General features: G+C 37.0%; 1 protein-coding gene across 1 annotated transcript in view; it reads right to left on the reverse strand.

Moving 5' to 3' along the window:
* Positions 1-298: 298 nt before the first annotated feature.
* Lnpep (leucyl and cystinyl aminopeptidase) overlaps positions 299-21,569 on the reverse strand; it is a 72,313-nt gene continuing 51,042 nt past the window's right edge. Inside the window, exons 12-18 of the mRNA XM_027401213.2 lie at positions 20,261-20,444; positions 18,870-19,026; positions 13,520-13,704; positions 11,169-11,330; positions 9,887-10,027; positions 9,231-9,312; positions 299-8,650 (exon numbers count right to left, since the gene is read on the reverse strand). Coding sequence (XP_027257014.1) covers positions 8,519-8,650; positions 9,231-9,312; positions 9,887-10,027; positions 11,169-11,330; positions 13,520-13,704; positions 18,870-19,026; positions 20,261-20,444 — 1,043 coding nt within the window. The 3' untranslated portion in view covers positions 299-8,518. The remainder of the gene's footprint in view (positions 8,651-9,230; positions 9,313-9,886; positions 10,028-11,168; positions 11,331-13,519; positions 13,705-18,869; positions 19,027-20,260; positions 20,445-21,569) is intronic.

Here is a 21,569-nt window from a genome sequence, read left to right on the forward strand (position 1 = left end):
GGGTCATGGGAATGAGGGGTTGCGATGGGCAGCTGATTATCTGTAGATGCTATTGACATTAATAGTCAGGGTTGATGTTGAAAACTCTACGGTGAGTATAAGAGTCTCTCAAAGCAAACAATTATCCTGCCCAAAATGTAGACAGTGTGAGTTTGGGTTCCTTTGAGTTTTATGTGTTAAGGACACTAGGGTGAGCAAATCAGATAAATTAATGTATATGGAGGTAGCTCTGATGGAACTCAGAATCTGGTATGACATATAACATATATTCTGTCTAATAAGATTAATCCACACAGTGTTTTTATTTAAATACTTTATTTTCATTTCACAAAGAAAGCAAGTGTTTGCAGTTAAACATGCCTTTCAATCAGTGCTGGTCATATGCAAAACAAGTACAAAAAAATAAGCATTTTCCCTTTACAAGTAGAACAACACAATTTGCATATACAATATTACACATATATACTATTTCAATTTTTTTCCATAAAAGACAGATTAGAATACAAATTTAGAATTCTACCCACAAACTCAGACTGAAGTAACAGAAGGTCTCTACTGGTGTTCAAATTAAAAAAAAAAAATACCTTCGTAAGTTGCCAAGTAATTACTTTCCAAACTATTTGCAAGAGACTCTTCCTCACAGCCACAAGGAACACTTGGCTTTAATCAAGACAGCTGACTACATTTAGTCTCAACGTGATTTGCTGATGAAGGCAAATGCTCTAATTATGTAGCAATTCTCATTACTCTTACACACACACACACACACACACACACACACACACACACACACACACACACACACACAGTGTATTATTGTACTGATGATTTATACAGCCCAACTTCTGGAGCATTTCTTTGAGCTAAGCCATGACCTTTACTTCCTTTGAAGTATTTCAAATTAAAAACGGTTCAAAAATATCACTAATGACTACCATGACTAACTCCAAAAAGGTGGCCCTTTCTCTTTTATTTATGATCAAAGGTAAATGTGTCAAGAATAACTTTTTCCTACAGCAGCAGGTAGAAGTAACAGCAATGTTACTAGGCTAATTTCCCAACACATTCCTGAGAGTTTGATATGGTAAATGACACATTTTTGAGAATTTCAAGGAGTCCTATCTATCACTCAATGTTTCTTAAATGGATATGGCAAATCTTTCTCATGGAGTATCAGTTAAAAAAGAAATGTGGGAAAAAAAACAAGCTACGATGCAGGAAGGGCAGGGAAGATACACACATGCATTCTCTTTGATGCAGACAAATGTGCAGTCAAAACATTTACCCTGTGGTAGACGAAGAAACAATATGAAATATAAGAATGCTGGGAACAAACATACAGGCTCGGGTGCATGAAATGCATCCAGAATCACAAAGCTAACCAGGAGCCAGCATTAGTTTAAATTTGTGAGTACAACTTAAGACAGCATCTAACAACAATAAAGGCACTGAAGGCAAAAGAAAAAAAACAGAATAGGAATGGTCCAGTTAAAAGAGAACTGGGGAAAGAGATGTAGCCACACAAAAGAGTTCTGGGTAAGAAAGGGCCAATTTGCCCTGTCATCTGTAGATGTTCTAAGATAGAAAGGGCTTGCCCCCAAAGTTCTTTCTGGGACTATGTCCTCTGTCAGTCACTCAAATGGTCAATTCTAATGATCCCAGTGACTTCTTCTGGGTGCACAAGAAACACAACAGTTCTGGGTGCACAAGAAACACAACAGAACTCTGGAGATGAATCCCAATTCAGGCCTCACAGCAACACTATCCTTAAGAGCTCTTCAAATCAGTCAGAGGAAACACTAACATTGGCTCACAAGCTTCAACAACTTACCTCAACCAGTGAGGACACTTAAAAACACTTTTATTTAGCACCACCCTCTGTTTTTCTGGTATTTACAAAACCAAAACATCCATTCACCGTCTCAGTTTAAATCCACACTAGAATTGCTGGGCCTGGTTAGTTTCCACACTACAGCCATATCTGAGTGTCTTCTCCCATCTTATTTTCTATACACTCACTGCTACTGTTCAGCATGGAGTCACAGGGCTACACCTCCAGCTGGGTGCCCAAGATGTAATGGGCTTTTGTTTTTTCCTTGGTGCATTTAGAAATCTTCAAGGGAATAAATGATAAAGGGAAACAACAAAGGCAAGGAAGAAAATTGAATATATGTGTACATATTTGTATCCTTAAAGATATATATCCTAGAGAATAACGGGGGGGGGGGAGGAGCAAGGAGGATCATAAAACAATTGCACTAGTTACTGCTAAGCAAGAAAGAATGTGCTCTATCATATTATAAAACTAATTTTCATAGTTAATAATAATAAACACAAAATGAAATAAACAAAAATATTTATAATAATAGTCTACTACCAAAAGTATAAATCCAAAACAACTGAGTAAAAAACATGTAGCTGCTCTACTCACTATTGCCAATACAGGCATAAGGGGAAAGGGAGAATTGGAGATAAGTCATATACCGATCCTCAATTTTGATTAGGTACCCATTTATCCATGCAAAGGACTTGGGACCTAATCAGTACCATATGAAAAAATATATTTTAAAAGCATGCACTGTATCCCCTAACCACTACCCACCTAAGCAATCACCCCTGCCCCCGCCAAAAACAAAACAAAACAAAACAAAACAAAACCCAAGTTACAAAAGTATTGCCTCTATGGGCAATGAGGAAAGGGGAGCATAGGAGAGTTATCATACGTTTGGACCTCCAAGTTTCATTATATATCTACAAATCCCAGCAAAGAACTGGTGCTATATGGAATAACACATAGAATGTAGCAATTATTTATATACATTAAAAATATATGTACACCCAGTACCCTCCCACAAAGCAAACAAAAGATAAGTAATCAAAACATCTAGTCTACCACTGCCCACCAGGCAATGAGGGATAGGGAGTGTGGAGAGTTTTCATAGAATCAATCTCAGTGTTCATTAAGTACATATTTAAAAAACAGTCACGCCAAGGACCAGGTTCAAAATGAAGTTAATATCACAAGGCATTTACAACCTAGTATATATAGATACAGATATATAGATATATAGATATGTATATGTATAATAGCCCAAGGTACCTTTTTCCCTAACAAGCTATGCTATAAGCAACAAACAGACAAGAACCCAAGCCCTACAGTACTCATACACTACTACAGTATGGCACAGGTGACAGAGTGAAAGATGTCCCATGCCTCTGGGTAGAGACTCTCACTTCATCTGACAGTAAATTCAAACACAAAAGCACATTGAGAGTGAAATAATGAAATAACTGTTGACAAACTTTTAAATACATTTTAAAAAGTAAAAACCCAGAAGTCTTTCACCCCATACCCAAGTGCCAAAGCTACACAACTACTCTATAAGCCATTGCCCAGACAGGCAATGAGGGAAGGGGATGGGGAGATTTTTCATAGAATGAACCTCAATATTCTTTATGTACCTAAGTGTCCACGGACAGATTTAGGTACAAATGAAGTAACAACAACAAAAAGATTTAAAAATTTGTATTTACATTGTAAAGTATATACATACCCGACCCCTTCGGGTGGAACAAAGTTAGAAAGTCTATGCTACTCTACAATTGCCCAGAGAGGCAATGAGGAAAGGGGAAAAGAGGAAGTTTTCATACATCCGGACCTCCACATCTCATTAGGTACTTATAGGCCCATGTAAAGGACTCAGTACCAAATGAAATAACACAGTATAGAAACAAAATTATATACAATTGTAAGAGTATATCTACCGCCCTTAGTCCCCCCTAAAGCTAAGAGAAAAAAATGAGAAGAATATCCTTCCCATATGGATGGAATAAGAACAGCAGCACACTAAATTCAGAGCTCCATGGTTTGTCAGGAACGGATAAACCCAAGTCAGGACAGGTACCCAATGAAAAGCAGTGGGCAAGAAGCAAAAGCACATGGCAAATCATCAGTGAAAGTATATGCCAGTGCCCCCCCCATAGCAGCCCCAAAGCACTGCCTGTGCTACCGGACACTCACTGAATGCCCAATGTAAGAGCAGGAAGAAACCTCTTAGAGAGATCCCCCATTTTCCTCATAAATCCACAGAAAGGACAGGGCAAGCAAGGAAGCAAAAATGCAGCAACAACATGTTTATACACTTAAAAAGTATATACTATTGCCCCCCAACTACTTTTCCAACCTAGCAAAAAACTAACCAACCAACCAAACAACCAACCACCCACCCACCAAAACCTCAAATCAACTCAAACCACTTTCAACCAACTCAAACTACTTTAAAAAGTATTACACCCAGGCAGTAAGAAGGGAAAGAGGACACTTTTAAACACCTGAACTCCATTGGTACCTTCCACTCTGAGCGCCCAGTCAATTAACAGAACATGGTAGTAAGAACATATATACAGACATTAAGTATACTTCCCTGCACCCCCTACACTCCACTCATACAGCCATTCTATTGGCTATTGCCAATTTCATCAGGTATTTTCACATGCATTTCAAGGGCATAGGACCAAATGATAACAGTAACAAAAAGTCATAGCAAGCACTACTCTCTTCCACACTCTCTCAAACAAAACAATTAGTTATTGCCTTTAAGAGGCAACAAGGAAAAGGGAAGACTCTTCCATACTCAATCACAATGACAATTAAATTATATCCATGCAAAGAAAAAAGTCTAAGTGAAATACATAAAATGTAGCTTTGCATTTATAAATGAGCTTGAAAGGATGAGAGTCAACTCAAGTTCCTAAGACTAGAACAAAACAGTAGGCACTATTATTATTCTGTTATTGCCAATGCATCCCATGTGGACTTTCATGGTTTATGTACATGTCCACAAGAATTTACAGAGGGCAGCATTAAGTAAGTCCCAAATAGCAGCAAAATTATTTCTACACACTTTTAAAAGAAGTTACCTTGCTCCCCTCTTGAAGCCCACCACATTCTTCCAAAAATTAAAACCAAATTATTTTATAGCTGTTACATTAGGCAACATGGGAAGAGGAGAGATTATTAGAGAGCAGTATTTCACTCTTTACCAGGACAAAATTTGTAAAGTAAAATACAAAAACATATAAAAATACATGTGAATGTTTCAAAAGTACACATCACCTCCCTGCAAAAAATCCCACAAACCCTCTAGAAATCAATCACTTCTGCTAATTATTGCCCAACCAGGCAGTAAAGGATGGGGAAAAAAAGAGTAGGTATGTCATACTTTTGAGACCTCCACTTTTCATTTTGTACTTCTTTGACATTTCAGAGATTAAGGAACAAAATAAAAGAACACAAAACCCAGAAAAATATACATCTGAGTCTTAAGAATACAAATGTAAGAAGATGTAACATTTCCAAAAAAAGGAATAAGTAAGATGGTGTGAGGGGAGGGGGTATCCATATTACACCTATGATCCCAATTCTTAGAGGCCTATATAAAACAACACATTCCTATCTGTGAACTCTGCCTGGGACTGCAGTCCATGGCAAAAATGCACCTGAGCTGTACTGTGCCATCCCCAAAACCCATGAAACACATTGTTGTGTATAAGTGCTCAGTAGTCTGGCTGAAGATTATCATTCTAGGTGCTTTAGATTAAGTAAACACCTTCAAAACCCAATTCAACAATAGGCTACTAATCATGCAACAAACACAAAACTTAATTTTAATTTCTTGCTTCCCAATAATCAATCAGAAAGGATTGTTTGGTACCCAGTAAACCTGATTCAGCTGGATTTGTTTTTTATACCCAGGACTCTTCTGGAAGCTCTTGATCTAATGGTGGCTAAAGTCTCATAAAATGAAAACACATATGACACAGAGAACCAGTTAAGTGGAAACTGTGATAGCAAGAAAGTTTGTAAACACTGAACACTGAAAAATACAATTTCATTGTTAAAGACAACATGAGAAAAAGAAGGCACAAGTTTCTGGGGGAAAACTGCCATTACTCTATCATAGCTAACTCCATATCGGCACAGATTTATCTCCTCCGTTTCCTAACTTTCAGATCTCCAAATCAATGTTTTCCACAAATGCAGACTTCCAATTCTATTTTTCCTAGTAATCAAGATGTGCCTTTCATGCTTTTCAAGTACACTCATTCCACTGCTACCCAGTGATGTCAGATATTTGTTTGCTTATACCCACAGCATAAGTTGACCCCTGTGGCTCAACCTTACATCACAGAAGTACAGAATGCAAAGTAAATTTCGGAGGAGGACGATCTGAGCACTACCAATATACTTATCAGACTATAAATACTACCTCTCAGCCTTACATTCCTGACTCTGAGTTAGCTGTTAAGAGGTTGCACATAAATGGGCTAACAAAACATGAACACTTACAGAAATCTGTGGGGAAATTAAGAGGAAGTCTATCAAAATTTGAAATGATTGAGATAAAGATTATAGGTATGAATGAAAATATCATGGCTACAGTACCCTGGGAATGAACGACTTCTAACAGCAGTGAATCAAGAATTACTATTTTTTTTAAGCACATACCCTCATAAGGTTTTATTTACAACACTGCACATCAAACACATTCACTCATACATGGAAAAAAGTGTTAGTTAAGACAAGATTTGCCATATGCAGAGTTACACAGACTTAAGATCAATGCCAAGATGGGCAGGTAAATCTCAAGAATGAACTTATCTTGAGAAGTAGCAAAAGTTAAACTCTGTATCAAAGTAGAATTTAGTAATACAACATGGTAAAAAACAAAGGAGGGGCAACCAAAACTCACAAGAGTATTTTTCCTTCACTCTAAAAATACAAAACCCCCCTAACCTTCAGTATCAACTAAACTATTATTCATTTACCAAAAGCACAAAGGAAATAAAGATCTACAATTAACTATTTCACAAAGATATCAAGATGATTCTGTGATTCTCAGGGATAACATTTTCTACTCAAAAACACAAAAATGTTTAGAAAAGACTAAATGGGGAGCAAACACTAGGATTAAAGCAGGCTATTTTCAGTCTGTCAGCCATTAAAATTCTGTTATATAAAAATATTTTCATAAAATAAACTATAACTTTGTATACAACTCCACATCTTCTAACTTTACAGCAGCTGAATAAAAAAGTGGCCTTTGTATGATCTGAGTCTGTGGAGTGTTTTCAGTGTTCACAAATGAGTGATTCCCTTTTTATGTACACGGGCAGTTTTCAAACAAATATAGGATTCTCGTGAGTTATTAAGAAGAAAATTTCTCTCCTAAGAATCAAAGAAACAAAACAATCTAGGAATAAGTCTGCATAGCTCAAAAAATTCAAGTACAGTATTTCTCCTTCAGAAGGAGTGAGAACGCCCGCACTCTGCTCTGGACACCTTCCCTCAGCTGTCCTTTGCTTGATCCTTGGCCACTCTGTTTAACATTAGTTTGGCCATAATAATAAAAAAAAAGATATTTTTTCAACTAAACAAAAGCACTGTTTTTAACAGTGAAAACAAAATTCATAACCCACTGTATTTTCAACTTACTCCCTTTCCACATTCTCATTGTCCCTTTAAGGTACTATGGTGAACTCCAAAATAAAAAGCTTTAATTTCTTGAGAAATGGTTGTAATACACACTGTAATATAAAGTAAAAACAAACACATGGGTATGATTCACAGAGAAAACGGTATGATTTGTTAGGTCAAAGGCAACTTAAACAAATTATATTCTTGGTGCAAAGTAATGACAAAAACACCAGTGCTTAACAGAAAGCCTGCCAAAGCATAGAAATACTCCTCTACAGCAGAAAGTCTACCTAAGCAGGACTAATCAGGTGTATAGACTTGGGAGGTACTGGGATTCATGGATAAAATAATTAACCTTAACTCAGTTCAGAACACCTTCCTACAGTAGTGCCATAAAGATGAAGCAGAAAGTGTTAGATATTTGGAAAACTGAAATTTTGAGTCTGTTTGTTCATCTGTTTAATTCAACAGAAACAAGAAAATTCTTTAGAACCTGGTTATTTGGCAGGATAAATTACAGATATAAACTATTCTAAAGGACACTCCCTGCCTCACCACCATGTCAGGGCAGACTGCACACCTGAGGCCAGTTGTCTACAACTGCATCATTTTACTAGACTCTTACAGGCTAACTATCACATACCATATGCATTTATCAACAAGAATAACAAACAGCTGACCAATCAGCAACCTGTAAATATGGTGTTTCTTACAGCAGACTTTCCTTGGTTGCACTATCAGAAATTCTCTGGACACTAAGAAATAAAACAGAATTTCAAATATGACTTTTTTCTCCATTTGTGTGTCCAAAGAAAAATTACTCATTGTTTTTGTAGATGGTTGGTATACAGGTGAATATAATTTTGTAATAAATAACTACTTACTGCCTAAAGACATTTCAGAAATGACATGAAAAACATAATTGGGCCCTGAGCTTACTAGAACTCCTAACAGTGCAAACAACTCAGTAGCGGGCCTGCCTTCACTTCAACCTTTGCAAAAGCAGCAGAGCCATGGGCACCGGAAAGTCAGTTGTCAGTGCTACAGCCACAATGTCAGTGTTTTCAGATTCTTTGACATCCACTGGATATTCAACTGAATGACTTCCAAAGCCTCCTGGACACACCGAAGCTGCAAGGTTGCCTCTGACTGATTTTCAAAGAATGTCTGGACCTGCAAGTTCCACAGAGAAGCATTTTAAACTAGGAAAGGCCGATGATTCCCTGGTCAGCCTTTTGAAATAAGTTTTAACCTTGTGATGGTGGTCCCAAGATCTGACACCTTGGAAATAGCAGCCCTATACTTTAACAGTCAAAGTACTTGCAACAACCAAGCGTGGTAATATCTGAAATGATTTTTATAATAAAACCAACGTCTCTTCACTGCTGGTACCTCTACTCCTTCTTTCCTTATTATTTCTTAAAATAGAAAATGGAACTCTGAAGAAAAATGAATCTAAAATTAGGCTTGATAAATAAATTCACATTTTGAATGAAATTCCTCACAATAATTTCATTATTACTTAAACTATCTGTATCGAGGAGACAGCAAGTAGTGCTGACAATGGAACCAGAATTTCACCTCCTTGCTATACATGCAACCATTTAAAAATAATCTCAATGCAGAATCATTAGCATTGACAAAAGAAGACAGAAGGGACAGGAATTAGCATGAAAAGCCTCCATTTCACTTAAACAGAGCAGCCTAAGGGGAGGGCCATGCAGCTTCCCTGCAGGCATTTTGTACAACCAACCTCAGACAAATGCGCCTTTGTTGAAAACAAGTGAGTTGATCCAGCAACGATACTTTGTATGGTATAGGAGCCCAGATGGAACCTGAAGAAACACAAATATTAAGAGAGAAAATGAAGCAGCTGCTAACAACCAAAGCATTCTAGAAGAGTAAAGGAAAGGAAATACTTTTCCTCTTGGAAATGCAGCCCGAAAGTTGGGGCATCTTTGCACACTACTGCCACTGGACAGGAAAGGAGCTTGGGGTATGCAGACAGAATTTCAATCCGGTTCTCAAAAATCATCTCTACCCAGAAAAATTGTCATTGCTTTCAGAGAAGAAGGAAGCACCTTCATTGTGCTACCTGGCTAAGTGTGATTCCTTAACTGATATCTTGGCAATTGAGAAATAGTTCTAACACATGGAACTGAACGACTATTCTGAAATCACCCAGGACTATGCTAGGATGAACAGATTGCCAGATGTACCTGGCCTTGATCAGCATATCAATGGGCACCACTACTAAGTGCAATGTTTCTAAATATAGGAAACAGCTGCTAAAGAAGTGCTTCCCCACTTAGGTACATAGTAACCCAGGGAGCCAGCAAAGCACTGGGAGCCTTTTGCAAATGCATGGACTGAGTATATGAAATTCAGTCATTCCCCCAAGAAACTTACTTATGTACAAGCTTATTCCAGTTTTCTTTAACAAAATCCCATGCCAGCAAGTGTCCAGGAAAGTGTCTTCCCACGGTTCTGATGATAAGCGACAACTTCTGTGTTCGGATGATATCACCATCAAGGCTACTTTTCATTAACCTGAAGAAAACAGATTTAGCCTTTAAAATAATTTGTATTAGCACTGGGTTCCAATGCAAACCTCTTTATCAATTCAAGATAAGTCAGGTTGGACCAGGCTAAGATTAGTACACAAGTTAGAGCCAGTCAAGTATTTTACTCATCACGATGTACACACTCACGTTGTTACATGATTTACAATATATGAAGGAAAAATTCTGCACCTTACAACAATTTTGGAAACTAGTACATTTTCTAGTTTTTCAGGTCAGAAATACTTAGCCTGTATACTTCTGCATGTAAACCCACAGATCTGATATTACTAAAAGGCAAAGAAAAAATAGGACAAAGTGTAGGGTCCTAAAAAATATTTTCACATTTTACTCTCTATGCTCAGGTGCTGTTTGTTATTTAAAATGGGAGACTATAGTATACTGTGCTAAGGTCAGAGGCTAGCCATTGCCTTAAAGATAATGTTTATTTACAGAGTATCATTTAAAAGTAGGTCTGGGCAGGGTTCAAGGATGTCTCTGGGACACTGTTAGGATTTAACTGAGTGAATGTACGTAAGAGAAGCAATGACCCTAAGATGCCCCCTCTATCCCTGTTATGGCTTTCAGTGTCCATGTCCTAAGGAGCATGCACCTTTGATTTCCCTTGGACACTTGAACCTTTAACTCTTCCCTTCCTGTTCTGTCAGGCCTTACTGACTTTCTTTTACCCACATGAAGCTCCCATTCCTTGGCCAGGTAGTTAGACATTAGGAAGAAGTATGAGCAATGAATTCATAACAAGATAGAAAAATAGGGTTTTTTTCTCAAGTGTTTACATTTTCAAAGTGACAGCATAAACACATTAATATCTAGTACCAGCAGGGTTTAGCACATCACGCCAAGGGAGGACATTTCCCAGCAGGGCACAGATGGGGTTTATGATTACTAATATCTTCACATCTCTTAAACAAAGTGTATTCTGCACCATCTGGCTAAGGTTCAATCCCCAGGATGAAGTCCAGTTCATGCAAACTCCTACAACCCTGTCTAAGTCAGGTCTAGGAAGAAGCCAGAGTGAGAATTCAAGAGAAAACTGGCTCCTGTCCTAAAGGGCAAAGTGATTTTATCTTTTGGCTTCTTTGTGTCATGTTCTTTGAATGGTTCCTTACCAGTAGAGTTTCTGTACATGCTCTGAGCTGGCAAGAGCTTCCAGTATTTTGTTCTTTTCTGCTTCGGAGCCCATGGAGGAATACATGTTTAAGAGGAATGACCAGCCTCTCTCGGTTCTTGCTCCAACTTTGAACACAGTGAGCATGACATCCGTAGGCAGGCTACAAAAGAGATAGTAAAACATGAGAAGAACAAGGAAAAATAGCTGACAGCAAAGGCAAGGAGTTGGCTGGTAGTGTTTCCAGGTTCAGGATAAACTAATAATTATAAATCTTCATATAATTTTTAGAAATAAGTAAGAAGTTAATTCAATGATTGCTACTTTCCTACAGCATAAGTTGAATTTAATATATTATTTACTGAGAAGACACATGCCTGCATATTGGGGAGGGCTAAAGAAAGGAATGAGACACACCCCCTTTTCTGTAGATCATGGACTATCTCAAAATATACACAATAACTACATAATATTATAATACAGTGTACTAAGTTTCATGGTATAATTAGCGCAGTAAATATATGTTTGGGAGGCAGGAAGGGGATGAAACACAGTCAACTGCCTTTATTTAGATCTCAGAGATAAAGATTTCAGAACCTTATTCAATTTCCTCATCTCAACTTTCTAAATGATATTTTAATCATTGCTCCAAATTTTTCAGAAAGGAACCTGGAAAGAATTAATCACATCCCAAAGCATTTCTCCTAACTGCTCACTCTACCAGTCATTTCACTTCTAAATTAAAGGAGATATCTATCTTACTCTGAGAAATATCTGTTATCAAAAACCTCAGAAAATTGGGGTTGTGGAGACACAAGAATGAGGACCCAAGCTCAGTTATTAGCACTCAAGTGCACAACAACAGAACAGGGTATGGGGCACGCACTTGTGATTCCAGTGCTGGGGAGGTGGAGACAGGTGGAGAGAGATCAGTGGTAGAGCATTTGTCTAGCAAGTGTGAGACCGTGAATCAGATCCTCAGCACCATAGGAAAGAAGTTTTAAATACAAACAAAACAGAAAACTAGAACAAGTATGGAAGTACTTGTTTTAATGTTAGCACTCAGGAGGCAGGAGTAGACCAACCAGGGCTACACAGGAAGACCTATCACAAAACCAAACCTGATGGGGGATGTCCTTCTGTATGCTGTGAATATATGTTTCTCTTATTGGTTGATGAATAAAGCCAATGAACAGACAAGATTTAGCCAGGCGGGTAATCCAAACAGGGACAGAGAAAGGTAGTAGGCAGAGTCAGGGAGATGCCATGTAGCTGCCAAGGAAGAAAGAGGCCTGGGTATCATCGGTAAGCCAAGACCAGGAGGAGATACACAGATTAATAGAAATGGGTTAATAATTAAGAGAGAGCTAGCCAATAAGAAGCTTGAGCCATCGGCTGAAGAGTTTATAATTAATATAAGCCTCTGTGTATTTATTTGGGAATAAAAGGCTGCAGGGTGGAGCAGGACAGAAACTTCCATCCACAAAACCCACCAAACAAAACCAGAAAACGTGTTGGCAATGTTGTAAGAAAAAAAAAAAAAAACCTGCAATGTGCTAAGCAATGGTGGCACACACCTTTAATCCCAGCACTCGGGAGGCAGAGGCAGGCAGATCTCAGTGAGTTCAAGGCCAGCTTGGTCTACAAAGTGATTTCCAGGAAGACAGGCCTACACACAGAAACCCTGTCTCAAAAAAACAAACAAACAAAACTGGAATGTTTATACTCTGTTGGTAGAAACAGAAAATCACACAATTACTATTAGAAATATGATATCATTAAAGTCCTTAAAAATTAAAAATGGAAAGTTAGGGAAAATAGTTTAATCAGTACAGTGCTTGCTGAGCAAGCATGAATCTGATCTCCAGAACCCACATAATTAAGTCAAAGGGGTGGTATACACTTGAAATTCCAACATTCAGGAGACAGAAACAGGCAGTTCCAGAGGCTCTCTGGCCAGCCAACATAGAATATCCAGGGAAAGTCACTATCTCAAAAAACAGTGTTTCTGAGGATTTAACAGGAAAGACTGTTTTCTGGCCTTCCTACACGTGGGTACTCACACAAACACATATATATGTATATGATAAAATGAATAATAAATTCTCTATGCTCCAGCAATAGCACTTTTGGAGATATAAAAAAGCACTAAAGAATCTAAATCAGATTTGCAAAAGCTAATTATATGCTCAAATTCATGGCAGTAATATTTACAATACCAAGAAGTAGAAGCAATTCAAATCTCATGAAAAACAATATTAAATATGGCAAGTGCATACAGTGGAATATCACTCCTTCCTTCTTTAGGAAATAATGAATGAGAAGGCCCATTCAAGTAGATGTGTACTTCACCTCTGAGTTCCATTTGATGACATCCAATTGTCAAACAGCATCGTGGCCTCGGTGGTACAGTTCTCTAGGCTGTGGGTACAGGCAAATTCCAGCAAGGCTGACCGAAGCTCTCGTGCAGATGGCATGCCCTCATCAGTCCAAGTCTGCTGCTGGATCTGGTTCTGGAGCAATTTATATACTCTGTTCTATAGAGATGAAATATGATTATAATAGCATTATTAATCATTCAATCAATCAGGAAATTAGTGTAATTACATATCTTTTCTCCAAGATTTCTCCAATAAGGAAAAATTACAAGATATTAAATTGTAACTGACACATAAAGACCACATTTAGCTGGTACGAAGCTATCCAATAACAAAGCTACAGACAAGTAGGACTTAGAATGATACAACTCAATTCAGAAAGAGCTGATGGCATCTGAACTGCAGAGAACCTTTATTCGGCATGTACTTGGCTAAAAGCTACCTTTCTGCCTAAAATATCATCCCAAACTGCTGGAATTTCCCTGCTTGATGACTTTTGAATTGGCAAGTCCATAAATAAAAGAAAAACTATACCACTATTACTACTTATTGGTTCTCCCCCCGCCTGGACCCAGTCTAACTATACAGCCCAGGCTGGCCTTGAATGTACAATTCTCTTCTTGAGATTACAAGTATATGTCATCATCTTCTGCTAAAATACATTTCTTTACCAATGATTTAATGTTTAAATAGTTTCAAATCCATTATTAAAAGTGTATTTAACATACCACCTAATTTGAGGTAATAGCAAATTAACCTAACAAAATTTAAAAGAAAATGAGGTCTCTAGGAAAGAGTATGGTTATATTCCCATTTTTAATGTAAAAAAGTCAAAGCTACAGAAAAATGCAAAAATAGATGTTTAATGTACATCCAAACGTTATTCAGCTAGATTTATCAGTTTTTTTTGTTTGTTTGTTTGTTTTGGGAGGGGGTGGTTCAAGACAGGGTTTCTCTGTGGCTTTGGAGGCTGTCCTGGAACTAGCTCTTGTAGATCAGGCTGGTCTCGAACTCACAGTGATCTGTCTGCCTCTGCCTCCTAAGTGCTGGGATTAAAGGCATGTGCCACCATAGCCCGGCAATTTATCAATTTCTAATTCTTCATTTTTGTATACATGATACATATACACTTTTTTGTTTTAGTTGAATTGCTCATAAATTATAGAGACCATGAAATTTCATTTATATATACTTAGTCTATATGTGATCAAAATAGTCTGTGAACAAGTATTCAGTATCATCTGTTATTCTATCCAATTCACCGTTACAGTTACTTCTGAATGAGAAGCCATTGTGAAATACATGTCTATCATGGAATCAGCAATCACTGTTTCATCTCTTCCTTCTGCAGAAGCATAAAAGCTATTCACAGTATGTGGAAGTCCTTCCATGTTACAAGTTATTGTGCACCACGGAGGGAGAAGATACACAAGATTTTAAAATACTACAAGAAATATGCACCCAGGAAATCCTAGAGGAGAAAATCTCTGATATAAAATGATCAGGGTTTTTTTTTTTTTTCCTCTGTAAAGAATATCTTCAAGCTATACATAAGGAGGATCAAATTAAAAAAAAAAAATGACAGGCATCCCTTCTCCTCAGTGTCTCAGCACCAGCGAGTTTCTCCTTACCAGCTATTTCTTTACTATCACCCACCACCATCCTACCTATGCTGGCTACTTTTATGTCAACTTGACATAAGCTATAGTCAAATGAGAGGAGGGAACCTCAAATGAGAAACTGTCCCCATATGATCTGGCTGTGGGCAGGCTAGCAGGGCATTTTCTTAATTAGTAATGAGGAAGGGCCCAACCCACTATAGGTGGCTGATTGGTTCTGGGTGCTATAAGAAAACAGGTTGAGCAAGTCATGAGGAGCAAGCCAGTAAGCAGCACTTCTTGGCCTCTGCATTAGCTCCTGTCTCCAGGTTCCTGCATTATTTGAGTTTCTGATTTTCCTTAATGATGGCTTATTATCTAGAAGTGTAAGTGAAAAACACTTCTCCCCAAGTTGCTTTTTGTTGCTGTGTCTCATCACAGCAACAGAAACCCCAACACACACACTACCTTATCCCTATAATAAAATATCACAGTTGAGTTATGAAAAAACCTTTTAATCCCCAAAATTCAGTTTAAGTTCTTTCAAAGTATTATGCTCTTCTTGAAGATCACTGTTCATCCCTAAAGCCAAGAATTGGTATAAGAAGTTCTCAAAGCTTGTGGAAACACACCAACTTGCCTTTGCTTGTTTAAAGACAATGAAATAGAGACTAGATACCTTGTGGAATGTTTGAGGTGGTAGAGCTTGAGAGCTATTAGGAGAACATGGAATCGGAAAATACTTGTCACGATATCTGTCAATGCAGGGCATTCCACTGTGCTCATATGGCTGTATTGGTACCTGCTATCTTCAATTGACTGACCCATTCAAAAGCATAAAGAGCACTATTCCTGATTATAGACATAGACCCTAAGCTTGCTGTTTTTGTCCCAAATGAATGCAGAATCAAAGAAAATTTAAAGGTACTTACATTCAGAAACAAAGAAACAATGTGTGGAAAAATTAGAGCTTAGAATCCTATCTAAAACCTCAGTGGAGAGACACAGCAACACCTATGGAAATGACACTTTGAAGCACTAGAGCAGAGAAAGCCTGACACTTGAAGATACTTAGACTAAGTCCTAAGCACTCACACCCAACTATCAGGGGATGACTTTGCTAATCTTTATACCAAATGATTCAGAGAGATTCTCAAATATTTTCAGTATATTTGAAAATGTGATAAGCACTTTACTAACATAATTCTACTTTCATAAAAATCCTGCTGTTTTAAACGTGACTATTTAAATGATTCAGGTTATGTCTTTTTAGTATTATTTATATTAATAAGAGCATAGTAGGTACCTCAAGTTGCCTTTTTCTCTTACAAAATGAAATATACTTTTCATATGGCTTCTAAGTTAAACTTTTGAAGTTAAGGTAATTAAACAATAGGATCTAACACTAATTTTATAAAGAATTGCCAGAAGAGGAAATGAATAGAGAGATGTATCACATAAGCTTCCAACACTGTATATGCAATAAAATGCAGCAACAGTAACAAATTATTTTAAAAATAAACCAGGAAAAGATGCTGACATTTGCTATATATCACATTTTGATTTACTGCTTTAATTTTACATCAATACACTCAGGGAGGTTCTTTGCTAAGTTAACAAAGTTTCTTAAAAGTGAACTGCCAGTTTTATTTGCAAAGGTTTACCCTACCAATGCTTCATATGTAAGAAAATGACAGATTTTAATTTATAAAATAGGAATATGGCTAAAACCAGACATTAACTTCAGATGTTAACAATTTAACACAATGAAATGTACCTCCAGACTCTACCCACCACACCACAGCATATTCCACAGAATGCTGTGTACATCGTGCATAGCTTTCATTTTAAAAAATGACAAATTAATATGTGTAGTATTCTGGTTAAAGTGACATAAATATTAATCAGACACCAATACACTTGAGTATTGGACTCAAGGGCTTGGAGATGCCTGCTATCCCACTTCCTAACTACAAAGTGGTTTCACAGTTTGATAGTTTTGATGCTAACAAAATCCCCTAAGAATAAACAAGAATTTTAATGTTTCCCCTCTATAATAAACTAAAACAAACTTGGTATTTAACTACACATTTAGGGTGTCATAGCACTAAAAGCATCCAAGTCTTAGAAACAGACACCAAGACTCTCCTTGCCCTGTACTCGTCCCCTGGATCCTACTCTATTGTATGTTCCAAACAAACATCTGAAACCATAGAGGATGAAGATGCAACAGGAGACAGGTTACTTGAACACCAATTTGCAATTTCAACAAAGGGAGAACTTGAGATAATTACCAAGTGCTTCAGAAGACTAATTTTAAACAGAATAGAGAAAGCACATGGAAGAAGGGCTTCTGCTACCATGGAACTAACTAGCTTGATAGCTTTAGAACAGGCAGACATTCTGCCTCCCTTTCTGGTAATTTTTAAACCCTTCAAATCAGTGTCCCTCAAGAGTGGTAAAAATGAGTGATGTGTACTAGTCATGGCTGCTACTACTGATACCACATTGAATAGTGTACCTTCCCCAGATTCGCATAACCTTAATTGGGAACAGTGTCTCTGTAGATATAACCAAGTGAAAATGAAGCTATACAGAGTTACTATGGGGTCTAGCCTAAGGGTTGGTATATCTCTGACAACTGGAAAATTGGGGCACGGAAACACAGTACAGTGCCTTGTTAACCGGGATAGGACAGGAGTGACACAGATTTACGAAAGGGTTGCTAACATTCACTTAAAGCTAAGGGAAAGGCAAGTAGTAGATTATCTGCCAACACCTTGACTTCTAGACTCCAGAGGCATGAAAAATAAATTCTCGTTTTTTTTTTTTTTTTTTTTTTTTTTTCTGTACATCAAATTGTAGTAACACATTGAGGCACTCCCAGGGAACTAATATATTATCTTAATTATTGCTGAAGTATAAAAAGTAACAGCTGAAGATTGGGTAACTGGCTTTGAGGTGAAGTCTAATACTAGGTCTAAGACTCCTTTAGAGCTTATACAGTCACTGCTACACCTACCAGCATCATTACTCATGGGAGAGTAGTCAGCAACAATTATTTCCAGAACAAACATACTGCATTTTATAAAGACCGCTGGATCATTAACAGGATATCTTCTTTCTAAAAGGCCTTATTTTAATGTTGTGTAAAAACAAAAGAGGGCTCCCAGGGACATTTTCCTTATAGATGGCTCCATTTGATAGTAGTCAAAGATCTGCATTTTTATATTCAAACAATACTACTTCATATAAGAGCTTCACCAACTCTTCATGGTAAGTACTGACATTTTTGATACAGAATAGAAGTTTTTACAACCAGCAAAATAAAAAATAAAAATTGAATTTAACTGTTTGATTTTTTTAAGGCATGTTAAGAGTTGACTAGAATTGCAAATAACAGTATTAAAGATAGGTCACAAGAGGAACTAAAAAAAAAAGGAAGATTTACCAACAATCTTTTTTTTTTAATTTTAGTAATATTGATTTATTTAGCTTATTTTGCCAATGCCCATGATGTACTGATAGGACACTATGCAAATTACATTTTTATTAAATTTATTCTATCATCAATAGACCAAGGTAACTTAATGATTCACAATTATTTCTTCCTCAACTAGGCGCCCTTTGTAGGAACACGGCCTATTTCTCACTAAGGAAAACTTCCACAACTGTTTCAAAACAGCTTGCCTTTGAGCCATTTGGACCAGTCTGGTGCCAACTTACCACCAATCTTGAGGCCAGGTCCATGTGTCCCAGTTTTTCCAAGAGGTTATAGATGAGGTCCGTCTGGAACAGAGCTTCAGTGATGGGTGCAGTGTGTGTCTCATTTCTAAGATAGTCAATCAAATCAAATGCCATCCGAAGAGGCACTTTGCCAAGGCTAAAGAATAAATGAATAGGAAGTATAAATTTTCTGAGACAACATAACTTTATAAGGAGCTAGTGAGTTCTGCAGACAAAACACTTAAATTTACAGTAACATTGGGCAAAGTTAAACTCAGGTAATTATATTTAAGTGGCTCACAGGTAAAGATGCATTTTAATGGAAAGATATACAACAGCTCACTTTTGGATCCAGAAGTCATCTATTAATTGCCACTGGCTCATTAAAGCATCACATTGCATTGGAAAAGATGACTACTATTGATATTATTCACTAATTACTTCCATTTACCATATGATTAGGTAGCATACTCCCCATCTGAATCAGTATCTGATTCAAAGTATCTGAATCAGAAAACAGACAAATTTTATTTCTTGCTGCAACCAGCCTGCCACATTTGTTAAGACGAGGTCCATTGTGAGTTTACAGTGAATAGCTTCTAAAAACTAAGCAGTTAGGCTGGATTGGGAGTTGCAACCCTTTAGTCCTAACACTCAAGAGGAAGAGAGGTAGATCTCTGGGAGATTAAAGCCAACTTGGTCTACACAGATAGTTCCAAGCCAGCCAAGGCTACACAGTGACACCTTGTCTCAAACAAACAAGCAAACACAATAGGAAGTTTGTAGAAAATTATAGCAGTGATGGTTGAAAGGACATAAAAAGGTTACTTCATATTTAAAATGTAAGCCAAAAATGGACAGTAATAATGGTGAGTATTCTTTGTGTTTCTAGGCCTAGAATCAATATAAATTTGTAAACTATTCAGAAGATACCTTTATAAAAGACCACTGCCATTCTTGGCTTTGGGCTTCTATATAGTACATGGTAGTTGGGAAGGCAAGCCACACACATATAAGGATACTCCAATTACTAGAGATACTATTCAACCAATAGGTTGGCACTAAGCTTTAGGCAGAAGCCAACTACTTCTTGAAGATAATTCTCTCATAAGACAATGTGAAGCTTGAATTCTTACAAAATATATACCCTGCTTGTTGTTATCTATTTGTGAACCAGTAGCTGATTCTGTTTTATGCTATCCATCTATTCAATGTATTTAGGCTGATGTTTATAATACATTTAAAATCTGAAAGCTATGAACACACCATACATTTTCCAAATCTTCTAAAACTATACCTAATAGTCAATATATACTTATTTCAAAATTTGTTCTTTACTGCAATAACATCTTTAAAAATGGCAACCACAATGTAAATCAAGCATACTATACCCTGCAAGTTCAAAGATGTTATTGATGAGGTTGGCTCGGTCTTTGTCACTCAGAACATAAGGATTTCTTTTTAACTGATTGATGAGAGCTGCCCAGTCATCATCAGCATAGTGAACAATGTAATAGCCAGTCATGTTTGTATTGACTTTGACCCACTGCACTTGTTCTGTAAGATTGATGATATCTAAAAGAGAGGAAAAATTAAAACAACAAGAGAAGACAATAGGGGCTTCCCCCCACCTTTTTTTCAGTGTTATATCCATAATTCTTTTAAGAAGCTAAATGCCAGCTGGGCAGTGGTGGCTCACACCTTTAATCCCAGAACTAGGGAGGCAGAGGCAGGCTGATCTCTGTGAGTTGGAGGCCGGCCTGCTCTACAGAGCGAGTTCCAGAATAGGCTCCAAAGCTACAGAGAAACCCTGTCTCAAAAAACAAAACAAAACAACGATGATACCATAGTGAAGTATGGAGTATATTTATTGTCATGTTTTTCTTATACTTTTTTTAATTTTATGTAGTATTTTCTACAGTTGCCCTACATGTATTGATGTTCATCCTGCATTTTTACCTTTAAGACTTCCCCAACCCTTCACACTTCCATTGTCTTCATATGCAATGTTCAAATATTCAACTTTCCATTTCAGGATTTGTCCCACTTTAGTCAATCTCCTATTTTGAAACATTATTTAAAATTGTTCCTTCTCACAATACTTGTATAGTGAATTATTTTTATACAAAGTGCTTTAGAAACACATTCTAAAATGAAAGATAACATTAGTACTTGAAGTTTTACTTATAATTTGTCAAATTCAAAAGCATGAATTACTAAAATTTATCTGATTCCCTTAATTACTCTAGTTTTGCTGATATTTTGGATATTATGAAAATGGAGTAATTATGTGTTAATGGAACTGTCAGTCTTTTTCATTAAAAGATTCAATATTAGTTTCTGTTTTATTCTTGACATAACAACAGATGGGAACAATCAGTTAGATGAAATAAATTCATTTATTTTTCCAGAGCAGTATGGAGTTCTGGGGAGGATTTCTGATGGAAAAAGACATGGTTCCAGGTTAGGGACACTGTAACCAGGCTTATAACTGATGAGAATAATTGCATAATTAGCTAATCCAAAAAGTACCAATATTTTCCATTTGGATTTGAGAGCACAATCTTCTATGGAGCTCTTAAAGACAAACTGTGAAAGAAGGATTACGTAGCCCAATTTCCACTGACTTAAAAAGAAAGGATAAGCAATGGCAACTGCTTCATTGGATAGGTTCAGGAAATGGTGCGATAATAACTATTT

The sequence above is a fragment of the Cricetulus griseus genome, chromosome 2 (genome assembly GCF_003668045.3).
Source record: "Cricetulus griseus strain 17A/GY chromosome 2, alternate assembly CriGri-PICRH-1.0, whole genome shotgun sequence".
NCBI classification, from domain to species: domain Eukaryota; kingdom Metazoa; phylum Chordata; class Mammalia; order Rodentia; family Cricetidae; genus Cricetulus; species Cricetulus griseus.